The sequence below is a fragment of the Diabrotica virgifera genome, chromosome 8, assembly GCF_917563875.1.
Source record: "Diabrotica virgifera virgifera chromosome 8, PGI_DIABVI_V3a".
NCBI lineage: Eukaryota > Metazoa > Arthropoda > Insecta > Coleoptera > Chrysomelidae > Diabrotica > Diabrotica virgifera.
The window spans coordinates 150,596,982-150,621,787 of NC_065450.1; the positions used below are offsets into that span (position 1 = coordinate 150,596,982).

Consider the following 24,806-nt stretch of genomic DNA (forward strand, 5'->3'; position numbering starts at 1 on the left):
TGATCACCACAATTAATAACTAGATAAACAAATGACCTAGTTTCAGTAAAATTTGCAAATAAATATTACCAAACTATTTACATTATACTGGAATTCTGATGTAGTATATAGGTATAATAGGTACAATTCTGATGTAGTATATAGGTACAATATACTACATATAGGTATATAGGTACAATAATTTACAACTAAAAAGTAGGTATAAACAAAAATAAAAAAAATTTAACCTAAGGAAAAATAATATTTTTAAATTTAAATAGAAGCAATTAAAACCATACAATTTCATCATTCATTTATCTTTTTTTACATTTGTATATTAATTGTATATTGTGTTAACATTGTTTTATTTTTTTAATGTCAACGGAATTTAAAAATGACTTTACGATTTGCTTTACGTTACGTTAAGGCAGTTACAAAAACTACCCATTTTAACATTAATCCTCTACGACACGTTAGTTGCTTTACGTATACGGAGATGCGTTACGTTACGTAGCAACAAAAACTCCCTATTATCATGGTCGTAGCGTTTCCAGCACGTAACGTAGTCTTGGAAAAACCTGATTTTACAAAGAGGTGTCTGATACGATACGTTCCAGACAGTGTGAATTGTTAATATTTAAAACCATTAAAATCAATATTTTTCGGAAACTAAACGCTACGTGCTGGAATCGCTACCTGCATGATAATATGCTGCGACCTTTAATGAGATAAAATTTGTCATGTTAGCAAATTATTTAAAAATAATGTGCAAAGGACGCTTAAGACGGTTTCATAACTTATAACTTACAATATGCAATCTATCAAACTATCTTTTTGATCTCCCGTGGAGCCTGGGCTAACTGAAACCCATACATCAGATGATAAATACATGTTGTCATTGCCAAATAATATGCTTTAGGTGTTCTTTTAAAAAAGTAAAAGTAGAAGATGAACTAACTAACCCAATTGAAGCTGGCAATGGGATAGACAGGGACATGGGGGATTTCGCCAGTCCTTTATTGTTCAACCTGATTATGGATGAAATAATAAAAAAGTAAGAATTAAAAAAGGATACCAAATGGGAGAAAAACAACTTAAAATAATCTGCTATGCAGAGGATGCAATACTAATCTCTCAAAGAAGTGAAGATGGTTTACAACGTATGCTGCACCAATTTAATATAACCAGCAAAAAATGTAACATGTTTTTTCGCAAAAAAGACAAAATGCATGGTTATAACAGCAACAAAAGAAATGAAAGGCAGAATTTACAAAACAATCGTCAGACCAGGCATACGCGGCAGAAACACGATCTGACAAAGACAGGACAAAAATATTGCTCGAAACAGCGGAGATGAAAACCATTCGAAAAATCGATGGCAAGACACTATGGGACAGAGCTAAAAGTACAGGATATTCGACGGAGATGCAAAGTGGGAAACTGGGTAAGAAACAGAAGAGTAGAATGGAATGATCACATAAGCTGAATGCGAGAGACGGTTCCCCAATAGGAAGACGATCAGTGGGAAAACCACGACAACGATGGGGCGACAACTTACTAGAGGCATATTGAAAAAATAGACAGGGTCATGTCTATACATAAAAAAATATGAAAAAAATATTTTTCTACGGCCGTGCCAAAAATGATCAAAAATGCCACTTTCACGCACGCATTTCGTTTCCGAAAGTTGCACTTTCCCGCACAGCGTGCGTGAAAGTAAATTTTCCCGCACAGCGTACGGGAAAGTAAAATACCTTGTCATATGGCATTATAATACATTATAATACATTATAATACATGCAATAAACTAATTTATTTCAAATTTGTCTTATTGTGTTCATGTTTTAATGAAATTAGCGCGATCATTCGATGAAATAAAATTATTTTGACATAATATTTAAAAGTCAGATCAGGGTACAATTACAATGGTTTTGAATCGTCGTCATGGAAACCAATATCGTCGTCGTGGTAAACCATTATATTGAAAGTTTGGTTTTGACAACCTTGTCAAAGAATTAATTTGTGTATTTTCACTTCTAAATAAAAATTGATATAACTCTATTTTTTGTGGCTTTTTTCCAAACGTACGGCCCTAGAAAAAATATTGTTCCTAACTCATGCGGAAAGTGTCTTCCCCGCACTCGACTGCTTGCCCGAACTCCGCTATCGCGTCGTTAGGGTCAACGGCAGTCTCGTGCGTGAAAGTATCACTTTCCGCACTAGTTAGGAAAATAACTATTTAGGAAACGCTTTCCTTTAGTTACGAGTGACTAAAATTAAACATATTATAAAAAAATCAACCAAAAAGCAAAAAATAAAAAAAAAGTGAAAAAATCCAACACATTCGTCAAAGAAAAGCGTGGCGCGTCTTCATCGAATAAACGGTTTTCGCAGCACGCTTTTCTTTAACGAATGTGTTAGATTTTTTCACTTTTTTTTTTATTTTTTGCTTTTTAGTTGATTTTTTTATAATATGTTTAATTTTAGTCACTCGTAACTAAAGAAAAGCATTTCTTAAAAATATTTTTTTTATATTTTTTTATTTTTTACTTTATAGTCTTACACTTTTCAAACATTAAAATATACCGTCATGTTTATTAAAATATGTTTAAAGCATATGATGTACAAACATGAAAAGTAGTCGGAATCGACAAAAAATTTGAAACTTTATTGTTTATTTATGAAGCATAACTTAAACAATTAACGTAAAAAGTGAAATTATGTATAGTTCATATAATTAGCTACAATCTGTAAAAGTTTCAAGTTTCTTAATTGTAAAGGACAAGAGAATTTAAGCATTTTCCGTTAAAATCGTTTTTTTTTTTTATTTAAACAATTAATAGACAAAAGTTTTTTTTATTGACTATTCGTGTATTGTTCTTGCGAATGCATATGTCTGCAAATTTTTAGTAATTTTCATTGAAGAAAACTCAGTAAAATTAACGTCCAAAGATTTGACCCAAACGATTGAACTAAATAAGAAAAGCGTTTAATTAATTAATACGACAAAACAAATTCTAATGTTAATTGTAGCACAAAACGCCTCTACCAGTGGTTTTTCTAAGACTACGATGAAAGTTTTGTTTCCTATCGTATTGAAATTTGACACGAATAAACGCCGATTTATATATAAACAAATATATGAGCGTTCAAAATTTGAAACTTTATTGTTTATTTATGAAGCATAACGTAAACAATTAACGTAAAAAGTGAAATTATGTATAGTTCATATAATTAGCTACAATCTGTAAAAGTTTCAAGTTTCTTAATTGTAAAGGACAAGAGAATTTAAGCATTTTCCGTTAAAATCGTTTTTTTTTATTTAAACAATTAATAGACAAAAGTTTTTTTTATTGACTATTCGTGTATTGTTCTTGCGAATGCATATGTCTGCAAATTTTTAGTAATTTTCATTGAAGAAAACTCAGTCAAATTAACGTCCAAAGATTTGACCCAAACGATTGAACTAAATAAGAAAAGCGTTTAATTAATTAATACGACAAAACAAATTCTAATGTTAATTGTAGCACAAAACGCCTCTACCGGTGGTTTTTCTAAGACTACGATGAAAGTTTTGTTTCCTATCGTATTGAAATTTGACACGAATAAACGCCGATTTATATATAAACAAATATATGAGCGTTCAAAATTTGAAACTTTATTGTTGATTTATGAAGCATAACGTCAACAATTAACGTAAAAAGTGAAATTATGTATAGTTCATATCATTAGCTACAATCCGTAAAAGTTTAAGTTTCTACATTGTAAAAACAAGAGAATTTAAGCATTTTCCATTAAAATCGTTTTTTTTTTATTTAAACAATTTAAACAATTAATTATTAATAAACATAAATTTTTTTTTATTGACTATTCGTGTATTGTTCCGCGAATGCATATGTCTGCAAATTTTCATTCATTTGCATTGAAGAAAAGTCAGTCAAATTAACGTCTAAAGATTTGATGCAAACTACTGAAGTGAAGAAAAGCGTTTAAAAAAGAAGAAGAAGAAGAAGTGTTCTATTACAGTATATTTCGGTATAAGTTTTAATACACTGCTTACCCTGTTTGTGAAACTTTTGTCTGTTAGGTCTGGATCCCGCGTATGAAAAAAAAGTTGATTAATAGCAAGCTGAAAATTTGTTAATAGCTTAAGGGTGTCTAGTCCAATAAACTTTGATATATGGGAACACTGGAACAAGGGCAGTTTTAATTGTGGAACAGGTTAAAAATTTGGAACGGTCAGACCACGAAAACGGCACATTTATTTTGTCCGACAGAATAGACTTAAACTCTCCGAACAGAGATTAAACTCTCATGCAAAAATCAGACTGCTATTTATCACCTGTCATAATTCCTGTCATTTGACATATTCTACATGTTCCAATCATTAAAACGCCCATTTGGTAAAAAATAGCAGTCTGATTTTTGCATGAGAGTTTAATCTCTGTTCGGAGAGTTTAAGTTTGTTCTGTCGGACAAAATAAATGTGCCGTTTTCGTGGTCTGACCGTTCCAAATTTTTAACCTGTTCCACAACTAAAACTGCCCCTGTTCCAGTGTTCCCATATATCAAAGTTTATCCGACTAGACACCCTTGAGCTATTAACAAATTTTCAGCTTGCTATTAATCAACTTTTTTTTCATACGCGGGATCCAGACCTATGTGGATATTATATTTTTTGGAATAATATATCGATTGGTTTTTTCCACAAAACTTTTAAAAGCAACCTCTCCTAGGTTTAAACTAAATGATTTTCCTTTAAAACTTTTGAATAGGACTTATCGTATCGTGCAAAGTCTGAAATAAAAAAAATAAATGTGCCGTAAAATTGAACGTTCTTCCTCTCGATTAACGAATCGAAAAAAGGAACGCTAAGTAAAGAATTTCTTTTGGAATTTGTAGTTTATTGCCAATTAGGTAATTGATAAAAGATTATTTTCTGATAAAAGAAGTAACGGTTTTATAGACCAGAGAAATTAGCAAATAAAAAGCCTTTTTCGTGATACTCTGATACAGGTATCTAAAAATTAGTTTTGATAAATTTGGTGATAACAATATGTTATAAACAAAATATGCATAAGATTAAACATCATTTTTTAATTATAAACAATGTAAGATCAAGTTGGCTATTTGATTCCGCACGCGATTGCAGTTTGCCGAACGACGCGAAGCAGAGTGAGGAAACAAGACTTTCTGCAAGAGTTAGGAACAATATTTTTTCTACGATCGTTTAAAAAATGACCAAATCTTAGGGCCGGTTGTTCGAACGCTAATCAAGAAGTTGATTATAATTAAGACCCCTTAACAACCATCAAATGACAACACCCCTCATTCGTACGTCAATCAGTTGATTGTAATCAATTATGTTAATTATCATTATGATCAATTATGTTAATTATCATTATGATAATTAACATAATTGATTGATTAATTAATTATTAATTAACATAACAATTATTAACATAATTGATTAATAAACCTCATAATTGTAATCAATTATGTTTTCAGCAACCCAAACAAAGTTGACATTGACAGTTGGTGACAGTAATTAAATATTTGATAATGATCAGTTGATTCCATTTTTGATTAGCGTTCGAACAACCGGCCCTTAATCAATTAATTTAATTAATATGAAAAATGAAAATACACAAATTAATTCTTCGTCAAATTCGAAATAGAATATTTCAACGTGAAATAACCAAAAAATAAAGCACTTTTTGGGGAAGAGTTACACTCACAATAAAGTTGATCCCTTTTTTTGTAAAAAAATCGTGAAAATCACCTACTAATTAGCACTTTGTTTTACTCGTATATGTATTGTTTATATGATCTGCAAGTTTCATCGATTCAAATTGCTTATTTTTGAAAGGGCTGTAATTAAAAGAGCTTGAACGAGTCACTAATCACGAGTATGTATATGCAAATTTTGAACAGCCATATCTTAACCAATTTTTGTCTTACAGAAAAACAAAAAATCCAAAATATTTAGAAAAGCAAAACCTACATTGTTTTACTGTTCGAGATTTTTGGTATCATTAAAATTTTTTAGTTATTTTGACCAAAACTCATTTTTGTTTAAATTAAGATTAAAAAAAATTTATTTTGAAAGCAATTTTTTTTAAATCAGCACTTTGGACCGATGTAACTAACAGATCATATAAAAAATACTTACATAAGTAAAGCAACTTGTGAAGAGGTAACGATTAATTTCGTTTGATATGCTTATTAGGGGGGATTTTCCCTTTTTTTTACCAAAAAAAGGTACCAACTTTATTTTGAGGGTAACTTGCTTATTTTAATGTTAGATACTTTTTTAAAAAACAAAAATAAATCTATTTTAAAAGACTTCAAAAAATTTGTAATGAGTTTTCCTAAAAAATTGCTTAATTTTTTGGTTATTTCAAGTTGAAATAATCGATTTGTAATTTGACGAATATGAACCTATTTTTCATTAGCTACAGCTCTACTTCTACTGGGTCTAGTGACCTCATATATACTTACACCGTTTTTTTCACTTTAGTTTATAAGCTATATTTTTGATATGAATGTTTTTTCCGATAAAATACTCACTTTTTGAGTTTGCGAAAAACTTTTTTTTTTGTTGAAAAATGAACATATTCACTAGCAAGTAACTCGAAAAATCTTGACTTGGCAAAAACTCTATAAAACAAAAGTTGCTTAGAATTATGTAGTCAGTTTATCCATTTCCGGACTTATTTTGAGCGTATATTTTTTCACTCCCGAGAAGGGGTGAAAGTCACCCCCAGGGCAAAGCAGACATCGGCACAATATCACTTTTTTCTTGACATCTTATCTATGTGTATGCCGAATTTCATGTCAATCCAAGCAGTTTTTGTTAAATTTGGAGCAAAATCCTTGAGTGAATGGAGTACTGGTGTCTATCAGAACAATATTCGTATTAGAATGCAACGAAAATAATATCAAAATCAAATTCTCAAGACTAGAAAGTTCAGAAATTCCTGGTTAAGCGGGTTAAGCTTGTAACGATATAAATTCATCAAATAAATCCTTCGTTAATGCAATAGCCACAAATTGTCTTGATGCGGACATTTATAGTTTAAAAATTCCGGAAAATTATTACTTCAAAACAAATGGGCTTATTGCCAATAGCAGCATTACTCGGGTTCCACAAAGAGGTATTTTGCTTATCTTTACAATTTATCTGACATTTCATCTGAGGTTTATACGCATGAAAGTGGAAGTTTAATGGTTAATAATTTGCACTTGAACTGCTCCCATTTTGTAAAACTTTAATTTTATTAATAGGTTGTGTTGGGTCGGTGAAAGGAAAGACGTTAATTAACTAAACAATATATTTATTAATAAACAAAAGTAAACATAGCTTGGAGCCAATATTTTTTATTTTGTTTTGGATTCGGAGTATTCTTTTCAGTTGCCGTTTATTTGTCTTCGGTGAGGTCTAGATATTAAATCGCCAAAGTAAAAGCATTTATTTATAGTCTACTTTGCTTTTGAACATTGATTTAACTAGCAGGCAAGGAGTCAATCGCTTATGCTCATTTATTAAATTACCAACAGACGGAACTAAGAACTTCCAGAAGACACAAGATAGATTAAATCTGACTTAGTACCAAAAAGATCATAAGTATTTAAATTTTACACAACTATCAATTTCACTCTATAGTGCGTAGTTATTATGATGAGTCTTAGCAGTGGCGGATCTATAAGAACTTACGAAAATCGTAGACAGAAAAAATCATCCATTAAGGGAAGTGTAAAGGATTTTAATTAGCATCCAGAAAATAAGAATATTTAATCGGTTTAATTTTTAAAAGTCTTAAAGTAAATATTGAGAGAAACACACCTGTTTTAATTCACTCCGTAATATCACACCAAATTAGGACTATTACGAGATAAATTTTAAGGTGATTTTGTGCAAAAGTGGTAAATAGTGGTAATTAGTATGTATAGTAGTTAGTGGCAACAAAAAATAGTGCAATTCTAAACTGTAAGTATATTATATTTTAATAACCTCCATTAATGTTGAAATTAATTATCAATAATTAAAAGAACGAAAGTTAATAAAAACTGTTAAAATTTGTAAATATTTGTAGATCTGTAGAGGTTTGAACGAATAATTTTAAAAGTTACAAAATAACTACAATAAGAATAGATATAATTAATTACTAAAAATAGAATAATAAATTTTTTAATTACTAAAAATACACAGAAATTGCTACACTGAGAGAAACGGGCATTTTTGAAGGGTCGACCTGGATACCAGTTTCTATCGCAGTGTAAGCAAAATGTATGATTCCGATGATTCAACTACAGCAGATGAATCAGGAAAAAGAAAAGCTACAGATGTTTTGGATGCTTTTCAACAATCTAAAAAAACCACCAGATCTCCAAAGAAAGATGACGGTTCCAACAAAGAAATGCTAATGCAAATTATGTCTATGTTAAAAACTCTTAAAGAGGACACAGAAGAAATAAGAAAACAACAAAAAGAACAAGATAAGAAAATTAAGGAGATTGCCGAGGAACTACAAGAACTCAAAAAAGAACAGATTGAAAATAAAAACGAAATATCAGCAATGAAGAATAATAATGAAAAAATGTTACAAGAAATTAATAATTTGCAGAAAGAAATAATGAGTTGCAACGAGCGAATTCAATACCTTGAAAGCGACAAAAGAAGGAAAAATATAGTTATACAAGGCATCCCGATAACTACAAATAATCCAAAGATATTAAGAGAATCAGTAAAAAATTCTATCGACAAGGAAATAGGTATAGAAGTAAAAATAAATGAAGCAAGGAAATTGGGAGATAAAATATACTTAGTCGAACTGGATAGCAAATACGAAAAGATGAAAATAATGAAAAACATACATAAACTCAAGGAACTGCCGAACCGCATATACATAAATGATGATCTAACAAAACTTGAAAGAGGAATACAATCCAAAATTAGAGCAACTGCTATAGAAGAGAAGACCAAAGGGAAAATTGCAAAGGTGGGATATCAAAAGTTAATTTTGGATAATGAAGTATGGAAATGGAACAGCGAAAGAGAAAAGCTGGAAAAAGTAAATTATAACTGCTCAAAAAACTAATAAGGAATAACGGACAGAACAATACTATAAAGACGACACGGCAAAGAAAAAGGAGACAAGAGGGAAAAGACGAAACAAAAATGAAGACAATAAAAACAAATGAAGTAATACGAATGGCGACTTGGAATATAAGAGGAACTCACAAAGAAGGAAAATTAAAACAAATGGTACTTGAACTTAAAAAATATAGTTTTCAGATCGTCGCATTACAAGAAACAAAGCAATTAAGGCAATACAGTCAGGAAATAGAAGATTACTTATTCTTTAATAGTGGAGGGCAAAATAGAATGCTAGGAACAGGCTTTTTAATACATAAAAACTTTAGAGCATCAATTGTCGAATTCAGAGCAATATCCGATAGACTTAGTGTTCTTAGAGTAAAGGGAAAATTCCAAAAAATTTCATTTGTAAATATTCATGCACCTTCGGAAGAAAAAGAAATAGAAGTAAAGGAAGAGTTTTATAACCTACTGGACCAAGTATATGAAAGCATCCCCAAATATGATCTCAAAATAGTTCTTGGAGATACCAATGCCAAAATAGGTAGAGAGGACATATTTATGCCTACTATAGGAAAATACAGCTTGCGTCCAACAACGAATCAAAATGGACAGACACATGCTCATCGACTTTGCAAGGGAAAAAAACCTTTTAATAAAAAGTACCTACTTCCAGAGAAAGGAGATACACAAGGGCACTTGGAGATCGCCGGACGGTCAAACGGTAAACCAAATAGACCATGTTTTAATAGAGAAGGATGTAGAAAAAAGCATAATGCATAAACGTTCATATAGAGGGCTAGATATAGATTCAGACCACTTTTTAGTGGGAATAAAAATGAAACAAATAATACCTATAAATAGAAACAGAAACAGAGAAAAACGTATGATGAACAAGCTAGTCAGGTTACAAACAGAAGAAGAAAAAAAGGTATACCAGTCGACACTTAACAAGAACAAACTTATTGCAGAAAATGACAATGTAGAACAAACATGGGACTTAATTAAAAATACTTTAAAAGCCGTAGCAGATGATACTAACAAGCCAATCAAGAAACAAGAAAAGGCATGGTTCGACGATGAATGCAAACTAGAAATAGAGAAACGGAACAAGCTACGATTAGAAAGTCTAAGACTGAAATCAAAAACAGCGGAAACACTTTACATAGACCAAAGAAGAAAAACCAGCACAATTTTACGAAATAAAAAGAGAAAATTTTATGAAGATAAGATGAAAGACATTGAAGAGAACTACAAAAGTAATATTATTAGAAATTTATATCAAGGCATTAAAAATCAAAAAAGAGAATATAAACAACAGCCCATTTATTACAAAGATAAAGAAGGAAAAATGATATTTGATGACTAAGAAATATTAAAACGATGGAAACAATATTTTGATGAATTGTTAAACGGGGAGTACACAAATAATCACAATGAAGAAGACATAGATGATGGAAATGAAGAACACATAAATCACGATAATGAAGGATACACAGACGAAATAATGAATATGCAAAGAGACAGGACGGAAGATCTAGCACCATCCCTAAATGAAGTCGAAAGTATTATTAAGAATCTGAAAAACTATAAATGTCCTGGAAGTGATTCTATAACAGCGGAAATGTTAAAATATGGAGGAGCGCAGCTGACAGACAAAATACACAAACTACTAAAAAACATATGGGAAAAGGAAGAACTACCAATGGAGTGGAAGCAAGCAGTGATATGTCCTCTTTATAAAAAGGGGGACAAAGCAGAATGTCAAAATTATAGTGGTGTGGCACTATTAAATGTAATATATAAGATATTAGCAGTCCACATCAAAAACAAGCTAGCAAGAAGTCTCAACAATAGCATAGGTGAATACCAGTGTGGCTTTAGAAAAGGGAGAAGACTATAGACAACATCTTTACTATAAGAGAAATACAAGCTGTAAGTAAATATTACAATTCAATGTTTTGATCATGTAAGTAGTTGGCATTGATTTATGTAAACTAGGCCACGCATAGTCAAAACTGCAAGCAAACAAAAATACTGTTATTAATAATTCACGGTCGCGTTAGACAAATATGAAATCATAACAAACAAATAGGATAGATATGTATACGTGAAAAAGGTATCAGAGAGAGAGAGGAGAGAAAAAGAGAGAGAGAGAGAGATAGAAAGAGAGAGAGAGAGAGATAGAAAGAGAGAGAGAGAGAGAGAGAGAGAGAGAGAGAGAGAGAGAGAGAGAGAGAGAGAGAGGGAGATTGGGTTTATCCTTTTTATGTCTTTTGGTTTTTATCACCTTATTAACAAACTGTATCAAGATAACCTGTCATATATTCAAATAGACGGATGCCTATCTAACGAATGCACTTGAAAGAAGGGATTATGCCAAGTATGCGTTTTATCTCTCTTATTATTTAACATCTATACAGAGTTCATAATGCTCAGAGTTTTGGATGGTTGGGAGGGAGGAGTAAAACTAGGCAGTGTCGAGATTCGAGATATCTAACTTGTGTTTCGCAGACGACACAAGACTTCTAGCCTTTACTTCAGAAGAAATTAATAACGTATTAAAAAACCCTAGGTAAAAGTGTTAAGTTTGGGCTCATGGTTAACTACAATAAAACCAAAATCATGCTTATTGATTGCAAAATCACTTAACATTTTCCTGAAAATCGAACTCTCTATGATATATCTTGGAGCTCTAGAGAACACAAGCAGTTGTGAACCCGCATACAACTAGCAAGAGCAGCAATGACAACTAAACGGAGTATAACTAGACCCAAACCCAGACATCCAAAGTGAAAGTTATCCTCCAACACCAAATTGTTCTATATGGTCCACATAATGTTCAGAAAAAAGTCACACCATTTTGAGCGTCGGGTTTGGGGGTTGAGGGGGAGAAATCGGTAAATTCGTAGTTTTCTAGGTTTTTTGTCAATATTTCTAAAACTATGCGGTTTAGCATGAACAACCATTTATACAAATATTCTACATTAAATTCGAAATAAAAAAGGTTCTATGCATAATCCTTATAAAATGAACGGTTCCAAAGTTACGGAGGTAGTATAGTATAATTGGTCCAAAAAAAGGCCTAACCCAGACATCCAAAGTAAAAGTTTTCCTTCAACACCAAATTGTTCTATATGATCCACAATCCACATATTGTTCAGTAAAAAGTTACACCATTTTGAGCTTCCGGTTTGGGGGGAGATGGGGGAAAAGTCGGTAAATTAGGTAGTTTTTTACGTTTTTCGTCAATATTTCTAAAACTATACTTTAGCGTAAACAATGTTCTATACAAAAATGTTCTACATGGAATTTAAAACAAAAAAGATGCTATACATAATTGTTATAAAATCAACGGTTCCAGACTTACGAAGGGTGAAAAGTGGAGGTTTTCGATACTTTTTATGTTCTTTGGGCAATTTATAGAAATTTTCTTTAACAGGATTGGGTTTTGTAAATAAAATTTGCTATTTCAGTAGCCAATGGTATGTTAGTGATAAACCCTTAAAGATACGTCAACCTCTCCACCCAAAATTATCATTAGTTGCCCAAATAATATAAAATGTATCGAAAACCTCCACTTTTTACCCTCCGTAACTCTGGAACCGTTGATTTTATGTCAATTATGTATAGGACCTTTTTTGTTTTAAATTTTACGTAGAATATTTTTGTATGGAAAATTGTTTATGCTAAAGCATAGTTTTCGAAATATTGACGAAAAACGTAAAAAAACTACTAATTTACCGACTTCTCCCCCATCTCCCCCATCTCCCCCCCCCCCAAACCGGACGCTCAAAATGGTATAACTTTGTACTGAACAATATGTGGACCATATAGAACAATTTGGTGTTGTAGCAAAACTTTTACTTTGGATGTTTAGGTTAGGCATTTTTTTGGACCAAGTATACTATACTACCTCCATAACTTTGAAACCTTTCATTTTAGAAGGATTATGCATAGGACCTTTTTTATTTCAAATTTAATGTAGAATATTTTTGTATGGAAGGTTGTTTATGCTAAATCGTATAGTTTTAGAAATATTTACGAGAAACGTAAAAAGCTACGAATTTACCGATTTCTCCCCCCTCTCCCCCCCAAACCTGACGCTCAAAATGGTGTGACTTTTTTCTGAACATTATGTGGACCATATAGAACAATCTGGTGTTGGAGGATAACTTTCACTTTGGATGTCTGGGTTTGGGTCTAGTTATACCATACTAATACATATATTTCATAAAATTCATAGTTTTCCCGTTATTTAAGCTTGAATATTTAGATTTGAGTACTCGCCGAAATGCAGTAAAGTCTGTAAAAACCTATCCTGGCGCCGATGTGCCATCTGATCACAATCTATTGTTAGCCGAAATAAAATTAAAACTTAAACGGATAAAACAACCACGATCCTCTAACAAACTGGATACCGATTTTATTAGAAACAACAGTCAGGGGATTTCAAACAATTTAGAGAGCAATTTTGAGAATAGCGAACAACAAGAATCCATCGAGGATCATTGGAACCAAATCAAAACGATTATAAGCAACTCAACTCCAAACTTCAAAGAGAAAAATCAAAAGAAGCAACACTGGATGAACGATGAGATTTTGAATTTGATGGAAAAAAGACGCAAATTTAAGAATCAAAACATCGAAATGTATAAACGCATTAATAAAGAGATAAGGACTAAAATACGAGCGGCAAAAGAAACATACTTTGAAAAAAAATGTTTAGAAATTGAAGAGTTGCAGAGAAAACATGATTCATTTAATATGTATAAAAAAATAAAAGAACTCACCGGTCAGAACAAAAAACATGCAAATAACATCGTTGATAGAGACGGAAAACTGATTCTCACTGATTTGGATAAAATAGACAGATGGAAAGAATACATTGAGGAACTGTTTAATGATGAAAGGCCCGAGCTTGAAATTAACGAAGTAGTTACAGGACCTGACATAACTATGGACGAAATTGAACAAGCAATAAGATTAGCAAACACCAGAAAAGCGACGGGACCAGACGAAATACCGACTGAAATAATAAAGCTCTTCGAAAATTCAGGTAAAAGATCTCTCCTTCATCTTTTTAATAAAGTTTATCAAACTGGCTATATACCAACGGATTGGCTGCTGTCGATTTTTGTGACGATACCTAAAAAAGCAAACGCGAAAAGATGTAGTGACTACAGAACCATTAGCTTGATGAGTCATGTTTTAAAGATATTTCTACGAATTTTGCACTCTAGGATGTACCAAAAAATAGAAGAACAGCTTGGTGATACACAGTTTGGATTCCGCAATAACCTTGGGACCAGAGAAGCACTGTTTAGTATTCAGGTTATGGTACAGAGATGCAGAGATGTCGGACATCCGGTTTATATGTGTTTCATTGACTTTGAGAAGGCCTTTGATCGGGTAAAACATACGGAAATGATTGCTATTCTTCAGAAAGTGGGTATTGATGATAAAGACCTACGCATTATCAAAAATCTTTACTGGCATCAACGTGCAAACATCAGGATTGGCTGGGACACGTCTGAAGAACTTCAAATACGAAGAGGAGTAAGGCAGGGCTGCATTTTGTCCCCACTAATATTTAACATCTATTCTGAGTTTGTTTTCAATAAAGCAGTGGATAATGCTCAATGTGGTATCAAAATGAATGGCGTCAATATTAATAATTTGAGATATGCGGATGACACGGTGTTAATTGCGAGCAATTATGAAGAACTTCAACATCTGATTAATAGGATTACCACAACGTGTGATGAATATGGACTCAAGCTAAACACCGCAAAGACCAAGGTGATGGTTGTCAGTAAGACGCCAATACAACCGGAAGTAGTAACAGCTTATGGTGAACAATTAGAAAGAACTAACAGTATCACCTACCTTGGTTGTAATCTAAATGAGAACTGGGACATGAGCAAAGAAATTAGAATACGTATAGAGAAGGCCAGAGCTGCATTCTTTAAGATAAAGAAACTTTTATGTGGAAACAACATTACTTTGAATCTTAAAATTAGATTAGTGAGATGTTATGTGTTCTCTACTCTTTTGTACGGTGTCGAAGGTTGGACTTTAACAGATACTCTTCTCAAGAAATTGGAAGCCTTTGAAATTTGGGTATACCGAAGAATCCTACGAATAAGTTGGGTGGATAGAGTTCGTAACGAAGTTGTTTTGCACCGGATGGGAAAAGTCACAGAAGTCGTCAGAACAGTTAAAAATCGAAAACTTGAATATTTTGGCCATGTTATGCGACACCCAGGGAGATATAATATACTCCATTTAATAATACAAGGCAAGGTAGACGGAAGAAGAGGGTCAGGTCGAAGAAGAACGTCATGGCTTAAAAACCTGAGAGAATGGTATAACAGATCCTCTGCATCCCTTTTCCGAGCTGCCGTTAACAAAATTACTATAGCCAATTTGATAGCCAACGTTCGATAATCGAGCACGGCACATGAAGAAGAAGACTCGCCGAAAAAAAATATACATTAAATTACCTATAACTGACTTTGACAACTTTGAATATAATTAATATTAAAATGTTTTTGAGTAAGGAGTTTACTCAATTTTTTCAATTTCGATAATAACCTTTTTGGTAAAAACATAGTTTTTTAATTATTTAGGAAAAACCGCTTTAACAACATGCACTTTTTTTTACGAAAAATTAAAATCTTTGATCTATAATAAATCAAAAAGTATTAATTTATTTTAATAACTTGATATAACAAATTTTGCTTATAATTTGTCCCTCTATTGATTTACGGGGTTATTTTAATAACATATCCACCCCCAGGGTGTAAGCGTAAGTTGGCACCATCTCACTTTTGTTTCTTGATGTATTGTCTAACTACTCACCAATTTTCATGAGAATAGATGGAGGTTCAACGAAATCGGAAGTGAAAACCTTCAGTTACTACACTAATACGTGTATAAAATGATTCCCCAGCCGCTACTGATCTGCAAACGGTAACAGCTATACATATACATATTTGTCATCAGCAGTCTCCATAAGATATTTAGAAAGTAAACAGTTCATGCCGTAACTATTAGCTCTTAAGGTATGTTTCTAAATTGCTTCCAACTTTGTACACCATAATATTCATAAATATGACACCACAGCGTAATAAACGAAGCTATAAAAATCCCCCACTATCATGAAAAATATAAAGTAATCACTAATCAGAGTTGTTAGCCTAAATGGAGATTGAGAAAAAAATATTAATATCAAACCGGTTAGGTTGGAATTGGATATTGTGGATAATGCATAAGATATCGTTATTCCTTGCTTTATGATGATTATTACAAGAAATCATGTTGGAAACTAATATAAAGCTTGAAAATAAAATGGCATATATACGAAATCCGGTTTTAATTACTATATATCTTTTAAATCCGTGTTCAAATACATGATAATGCTTATATGGTATTATATATGGTTTATTTATATAGTTTATAATATACCCATGGTGAATTATGAAAGGAAAGAAAATAATAGGAGCTTTGAACTCACTGCTTTGGTCAAAAACCTTATCAAAAGAATAGAAAAGAAAACACAGCTATATAATAGCATCTTTAAAAGCGTGAGTACTGTATGGATGTGAAACCTGGCAACTGAATAAGCGAATAAAACAGAAGTTGCTCGCACTGGAAATTGACTTCTGGCGAAGATCGGCCTGCATCTCCAGAGTCTCACATACATAACGAATGAACGGGTACGAGATATTATGAATATAAAAACAATCATAATAGAAGAAGTCCAACAAAAACTTTGTTGGTATGGCCATGTACAAAGAATGGAGGAAGATTGACCCCCAAAGCTAATAATGGAATGGAAATCCACGGAAAGAAGGAAAAGGGGCAGATCGAAAACTACCTGGATAAGTGGAATCCAGAAAGTATTGTCTGAGAGAGCTCTTACGCTCAGGAGATTTGACAGATAGACGCGGCTGGAAAATAGGAACCGGAAGGCGCAGGACGCTATTAACCGGTGTTATAATATAATATTGTAATATTCAAACGAGCGTTCGTATTTATATACGACTTTATTAATTTATTTATACAGTAGAACCTCGATTATCCGTCAGGGCACCGGACCAAGGGTATGACGGATAATCGAAAAGACGGTTAACAGAACATTAAAAAAAGTTAAAAATTGATAATACAACTCTCAAATTTTATTTGTTTGTTTTGTTTGATTATACAATAAGATTAATATGTGTTCGTGTTAATATTGTCGGATTTGGTTTAAAATATTCTGAAATCTTTGTTTCGTTTTACTCATGCTTCACATTTTGGCGTACCCGGCGTAAGATCAAGCAATCTACTGTATTGGATTCTTTTTGTCGAGAATACCACTCGATGAATGGTTGCATGTGCGATGCAGCTTCTTTAGGCAAATCTTTGTCGGTTGCAAAAGCATCATCGACATCGCCCACCGTCAAATTCCAAGTTTGTGTCAGCTTCTGAAGCTGTTTCGTCAGCCTCTGTTTTGCCGTTTCAAAGATTCCATCATCTGTCAGCAATCGATAGCCGCTTGCGTCCTCATCACAAATTAACCATTCCTTCAAGTCATCTTTAGGCAACGAAAACAAAACAGTAGATTCAGCCATAACTTCATTTGTTACCGCATTGTACGTTTTAGCGAATTTCGTTTGGCTTATCGCAATGCTAAAAGAATTGATGACTCAAATTTTTTCTTATGTAGTCAATACAACTTATATACGGACCCTGACGGTTAACAGAGGTGACGGTTAATGGAGAGACGGATAATCGAGGTTCCACTGTACAAGTTTTCTTTACAAATCTCTAGCTTAAACTAATTCAAATAACGTTATTCTCGATCATTCCACACTTCGTCACCTCTAGCTATTGTGTGACCTTCCACATACCGCACGTCTTTCTTTACCGATTGCACGTATATCGTGCTTCCGCCAGAATGTTCTGGAGATGGAACCGTTTGGAACTGCTACGTGCTGCCGGTGATTCATTCTTTTGCTACAATATGTTTTATGGTATTAGCTACAGTTTGGTTGTAATGACAATTACATTTTTTACATTTCCACTCCGGAAATCGTTTTCGAATAAAGATTATCTTCTTCTTCTTGTAATAGGACTATGTCCTGTTTCTTCTGTTATAGTCTCTGTTGCGATCCGGAGCTCCAGCTCTCGTACCATCGTTTTTTGGGTCTTCCTATGGGTCGCTTGGTGTTGGGCTTCTGTGTCTTTGCCCATTGCGCCATACGTTTAGGGTCCATCCGATCTACGTGGTCTCTCCACATGCGTCGTCGTGTTCTTGTCCATCTCACTACGTCTTGAACGCCTAGCTCTCTCAATGTGTCTTAGTTTCGTGTGATACCTCTTATGGATCTTAGGGTTTTCATCTCTGTTGTTCTCATTATTTGTTTGGTCTTTGTTGTCTCTGCCCTTGTCTCAGCTGCGTATGTCAGTACGGGTCTAACACATGTCTCATAAATGCGGACTTTGCTTTCGGTGCTCACATATTTACATATTCCGCCAGATTATATCCCTCAGGAAACCAGATATTCTCGCTGCCTTTGTTACCTGCTGTTTTGTTTCTTGCCACATATGCCTGTCACTAGATATTTCCACACCCAAGTACTTATCTACAATCAATTACCTGTTCGATTTTATCGTCGTCCACTACTAATTTACATCTAATTGGGTTCTTGGATATTACCATCGATTGAGTTTTCTCTGTGGCAGGTTATACTTTTCGACGGTTATTTTAAATTTTGTAGTAGGCGTTGTAAGTCATCTTACAAAAGATGAATAAAGATTGCCGAGAAAAGAAATTGTGTTGAAAAAGGTCTGTATAACCGCTAGTCGTTGTTGAGGTTATGTTATATCAAAATTAAAAAATTGAGGTAACAGCCAAAGAAAGATATATGAGAGTGGATGTTTTATTATGTCCTATACAGGGTGAGTCATGAGGAACTGTACATACCCTTACCTCGTATAGAGGCTCCTGTGAGGAATAACAAATGACCATTAAAAAGTGTCTGCTCCCCTTGTTTAATAATATACAGGGCGAGTTTCGCATTTTGACAGAAATTTATATTCGTCATAATTTTTGAACGGTCAGATCGATGTGTCTTTTATTTTGGTCAATCGTTACACTATAGGGCTTTTCATTCACAGTCATTTGTTTCGAGCTTCTGTCATGTGTCACATAATATTAATATATCTACGTCATACGTCTTTGGTTTCTATCATTGGTATGTACCAAAGACGTATGACGTAGATAGATTAATATTATGTGACACATGACAGAAGCTCGAAACAAATGACAATCGATGAAAAGCCCTATTACCACCTAACCAACTGATTTATTCAAACTAGAAAAAATCAGGTCCGGCTATAAAAAATTAGTTCGTTTGGGTCTTAGAAAAAATTTCACCCTGTATACGCTTTTTGAAAACTCTAATATGAATTTTACAAATTAGACAAATAGGCAAATAAAATGGCATATTTATTTTTTCCCCACACGATTACTTAATTTTTTATAAAAAAATCAAATTTGACTATGAATTAAAAGTTTGGTAAAGTAAACCATAGATTTAAAAAAATTAACTTTTATTACAAAAATTAATTTTTTTTAACAAATATTTGATTTATGTTACCACCCAATCAACTGATTTATTCAAACTAGAAAAAATCAGGTCCGGCTTTAAAAAATTGGTTCGTTTGGGTCTTAGAAAAAATTTCACCCTGTATACGCTTTTTGAAAACTTTAATATGATTTTTACAATTAGACAAATAGGCAATTAAAATGGCATATTTATTTTTTCCCCACATGATTACTAAATTTAAAAAAAAAATCAAATTTGACTATGAATAATAATTAAAAGTTTGGTAAAGTGAACTATAGATTTAAAAAAATACTTTTATTACAAAAATTAACTTTTTTTGAACAAATATTTAATTTATGTTACCACCCAATCAACTGATTTATTCAAACTAGAAAAAATCAGGCCCGGATTTAAAAAATTATTTTGTTTTGGTCTTAAAAAAAATTCACCCTGTATATGCTTTTTGAAAACCCTAATATGAATTTTACAAATTAGACAAATAGGCAATTAAAATGGCATACTTATTTTTTCCCCACACGATTACTTAATTTTTTATTAAAAAATCAAATTTGTCCAAATCGGAATTTTAACCTAAAAATGAAAAAAATATGAAATCACGGTTTAACTCGCTAAAACGTTTCATTATAATTTTTATTTTCTGAAATTTTTACAGCACATATCTCTTATCATTGTGAAGACTATGACAATTGTTGTAGACTTTCAGTCTTCTTCTCGTAAAAGTTATGAATTTTTAAAAATAAAAGGTGCAGATTCGTGAATTGCAAAGTTAAATCGCAAAAATTAAGTGAAACAATTTAAAATTTACATATTTGATCGCGTCTATTTTAAATATAGAGTCCAAAGAGAAGTGTTATGGGGAGTTTTAGATCTAGACGTGTTATAGAAAAAAAAATGGTGATATTTTTAATTTTAAGAAAAACGTTGTTTAATTTTTTTTATTTTTATGGTAAAATTGCGATTTTGACAAATTTGATTTTTTAATAAAAAATTAAGTAATCGTGTGGGGCAAAAAATAAATATGCCATTTTAATTGCCTATTTGTCTAATTTGTAAAATTCATATTAGAGTTTTCAAAAAGCGTATACAGGGTGAAATTTTTTCTAAGACCCAAACGAACTAATTTTTTAAAGCCGGACCTGATTTTTTTCTTGTTTGAATAGATCAGTTGATTGGGTGGTAACATAAATCAAATATTTGTTTAAAAAAATTAATTTTTGTAATTAAAGTTATTTTTTCAAAATCTATGGTTCACTTTACCAAATTTTTAATTTATAGTCAAATTTGATTTTTTTATAAAAAATTAAGTAGTCGTGTGGGGAAAAAAATAAATATGTCATTTTAATTGCCTATTTGTCTAATTTGTAAAATTAATATTAGAGTTTTCAAAAAGCTTATACAGGGTGAAATTTTTTCTAACACCCAAACGAACTAATTTTTTAAAGCCGGACCTGATTTTTTTCTAGTTTGAACAAATCAGTTGATTAGGTGGTAATAGTGTAACGATTGACCAAAATAAGAGACACATCGATTTGACCGTTCAAAAATTATGACGAATATAAATTTCTGTCAAAATGCGAAACTCGCCCTGTATATTATTAAACAATGGGAGCAGACACTTTTTAATGGTCATTTGTTATTCCCCATAGGGCCTCTATACGAGGTAGGAGTATGTATAGTTCCTCATGACTCACCCTGTATAGTACATCAAATTCTAATTATTCTGTGTATTCATACATTAATAATATGTGTTATGTGATTCTGTGTTTGGGAGTTTGTTAGGGGTACAAATTGTACATTGTATTCTGTGAATTAGTGTGTGTTACATACGTGGGCAGTCCGATAAGTACTTATCCTACAAAAGACAAAGGAAAATTATGGAAAAGTGGCAATTTATTTCTCTACATAGTCTCCGTTTAGTTCGATACACTTGACCCAGCGATGCTCCAACTTCTTTAACCCGTCTGAAAAATACCTTTTCTCGAGGTTTGCAAAATAGGCTTCTGTGACGGCGATGACCTCCTCATTCGACTTAAATTTCTGCCCAGCGAGTGTTTTTTTCAAGTTTGGAAACGAATAGTAGTCACACTGGGCCAAATCTGGAGAATACGGTGGATGGGGCAACACTTGGTAGCCCAATTCGACCAATTTGGCCATGGCGACAGCGGAGGTGTGAGCCGGTACATTGTCATGGTGGAAGAGCACTTCTTTCTTTGCCAAATGGGGTCATTTTTCTTCAATTCGGCGTCGAATTGGCCCAATATTTAGGCAAAATAGGGCCCTGTGATCGTTTTGCCCTTCTCCAAGTAGCCGATGTAGATCACACCTTGTGAATCCCAGAAAATGCTGGCCATCACCTTTCCGGCCGATTGGACAGTCTTCGCCTTCTTCGGAGCACGTTCGCCGGGTGCTGTCCACTCTTTCGACAGTTTCTTGGTTTCTGGTCTATACCAGTGAATCCATGTTTCGTCGATGGTTATGAAACGACGTGAAAACTCCTTTGGATCACACTTAAATAGCGTCAAACACTGCTCTGAAGTGGTCTCACGGTTGCGCTTATTGTCTGAAGTGAGCAAACGCAGCACCCATCGCACCGACAGCTTTCTCATGCCCAAAATTTCATGCAGGATATGACCTACGCGGTCTTTTGAGATGCCTACTGTGCAGTGGCGGATCCAGCATCATTAAGAGGGGGGGCCGATTGCCTAAATTTCTATATACAGTAAAACCTGTGTTACCGGCCACCTGCTAAAATCGGCCACCTACACTAGCGGCCAGTTTAAAAATTCCCCAAACCAATTATACGTAGACTACAAAAACTGGAAATACCGGTCACCTTTCTATATCGGCCAATGGTTCTTTCAATTTTAGTGGCCGTTACTGACAGGTTTTACTGTAATAACAATAACAATAATAATAATTTGGCTTTAAGAATACGAAGACAATGGAGAATGCAAAATACCCCAACAATACCGATTATTATGTCTACTACTGGAGTCATTCCGAAGAACCTCCTCGAAAACATAAAAAAGCTGAGTCTCTAAATGAATATCTTTATAAGACCATGCAGAAAGCTGTACATATTACTCTCGACTCGACTGCCAGATGTGTATGAAAATTGTTGGGAGATACTCCAGCCAGCATACCACGTCACCTAGGTCTCGATAACACGGAAAAAGTCACACCAGAGCTCAATCTTTTTGTTACCGCAGGTATTGGGATAAGTAAATTTTCCTCTTAGAGGGAGTGTGAACAGTATGGCTAAATCTGGATAATAATAATTATACTATAAATAATCATATAGGCGTAAAAATGTAGATAATACAAAAGTATATTTAAAATTTTTTAATTTTTCATACAAAAATGAAATCATTTCATTTTATCTAAGTACTTAATTTGTAATAACATATTGATAATGAATAAAAAATTGAATCAAAAAATATGAAAAAAAAATTTTAAGAAACGCTTTTCTTTAGTTACGATTGACCAAAATTAAAAGTATTATAAAAAAATCAACTAAAAACCAAAAAATAATAAAAAAATGAAAAAATCTTACACATTCGTCAAAGAAGAGCATGGTGCGTCTTGATCGAATAAACGGTTTTCGCCCCACGCTTTTCTTTAACGAATGTGTTAGATTTTTTCAATTTGTTTTATTTTTTGGTTTTTAGTTGATTTTTTTATAATACTTTTAATTTTGGTAACTCGTAACTAAAAAAAACCGTTTCTTAAAAAATGTTTTTTTATATTTTTTTATGTGTTAAAGACATAGGTGTTAAAGAGATAAAGAGACAGAAGAACTTAAAATTACAAATTGGAAAAATAAAGCAGCAAGGAGGAAAGAATGGAAAAGAATAGTAAACCAAGCCATGGGCCTTCTAGGCCTGGAGCTCTGGAGAGCTAAACTATATGTATATACAGGGTGTCAAAAAAAGCGGAACGGTCGAATATTTCGCGAAATGAACATCGGATCGAAGAACTGAAAAATACCTTTTCAGTAATTTTTAAAAATCTATCGAATGACACCAAATACGACCCCCTACTCCACCCCCTGGAGGTGAGGTATAGGCTCAATTTAAAATCGTAAATGGAAAACCCCAGTTTTTATTGAAGATTTGAACTTCTTACGTAAAAGTAAGCCACTTTTATTCGTGACATATCTTCAAATTCTGGATAGATGGCGCTATAATATATAGAATATAGAAATAGAATAATAAAGAAATAGTCTTTCTCGAGCAATACACTTCCAGATAAAAAACTAAACATCACGTGTTTAATATTTTTCAAAAACCTACCGAATGGCATCCTGTCGTGTTTGGTGGACTTCGATAGGATTTTGAAAAATATTAAACTTGTGTATTTTGATTTTTCATTTGAGAGTGTTTTTAGAGAGATTAAACCATTTCTATAAATTACCTATGGTATCACGATTAATGGTTTTCCGATTATAGCGCCATCTATCCAGAATTCGAAAAATGTCTCGAATAAAAGTTGCTTACTTTTACGTAAGGAATCCAAATCTGCAATTAAAACTGAGGGTCTCCATTTAATATTTTAAAGTTACCCCCATCCCACTTTCAGGGGGTCGAGTGGGGGGTCGTGTTGGGTATCATTTGATAGATTTTTAAAAATTATTGAACACATATTTTTCATTTTTTCGATTCGATGTTCATTTCGCGAAATATTCAACGGTTCCGCTACTTTTGGGTTGGGACACCATATACATAATACATAAAGTTGATGAAAGAAAAATAAATATAATATGTAGTGAATTATCATTAAAATTAAAAAAAAAACCTACAAAATGAGACTTTATAAGTTAACAACTTACAGTAGTTTCGGAAATATAATAATGAATTAAACGAATGTAATTCTCAAAAAATCAAAATAACTACTTTTCTTTTTTCAATGCAAACAAATTCAAGTCGAAATAGTTTTAATGTTATTTCGTAATGGGAAAGTACATCATGTGACACCTCATTTAAAAGCGTTTGAAATACTGATTACAAAAATGTATAATACCTACATGCGCAAAATTTTGGTCAAATGCTTTTTAAACACATTCATTTTCTTCGAATCCTGAGAAAGCTAATACGAGAATTTTTGAAAAA

At 32.7% G+C, this 24,806-nt stretch overlaps 2 protein-coding genes across 2 annotated transcripts in view; one reads left to right on the forward strand and one right to left on the reverse strand.

The window, feature by feature from the left end:
- Positions 1–24,806, reverse strand: part of LOC114332038 (putative phosphatidate phosphatase) — a 431,124-nt gene that overhangs the window by 102,108 nt on the left and 304,210 nt on the right. The gene's annotated exons all lie outside the window — the stretch shown is intronic.
- The window catches only part of LOC126889362 (uncharacterized), a 104,952-nt gene continuing 88,413 nt past the window's right edge, over positions 8,268–24,806 (forward strand). Inside the window, exon 1 of the mRNA XM_050657607.1 lies at positions 8,268–8,754. Within this exon, the coding sequence (XP_050513564.1) occupies positions 8,268–8,754 (487 nt within the window). The remainder of the gene's footprint in view (positions 8,755–24,806) is intronic.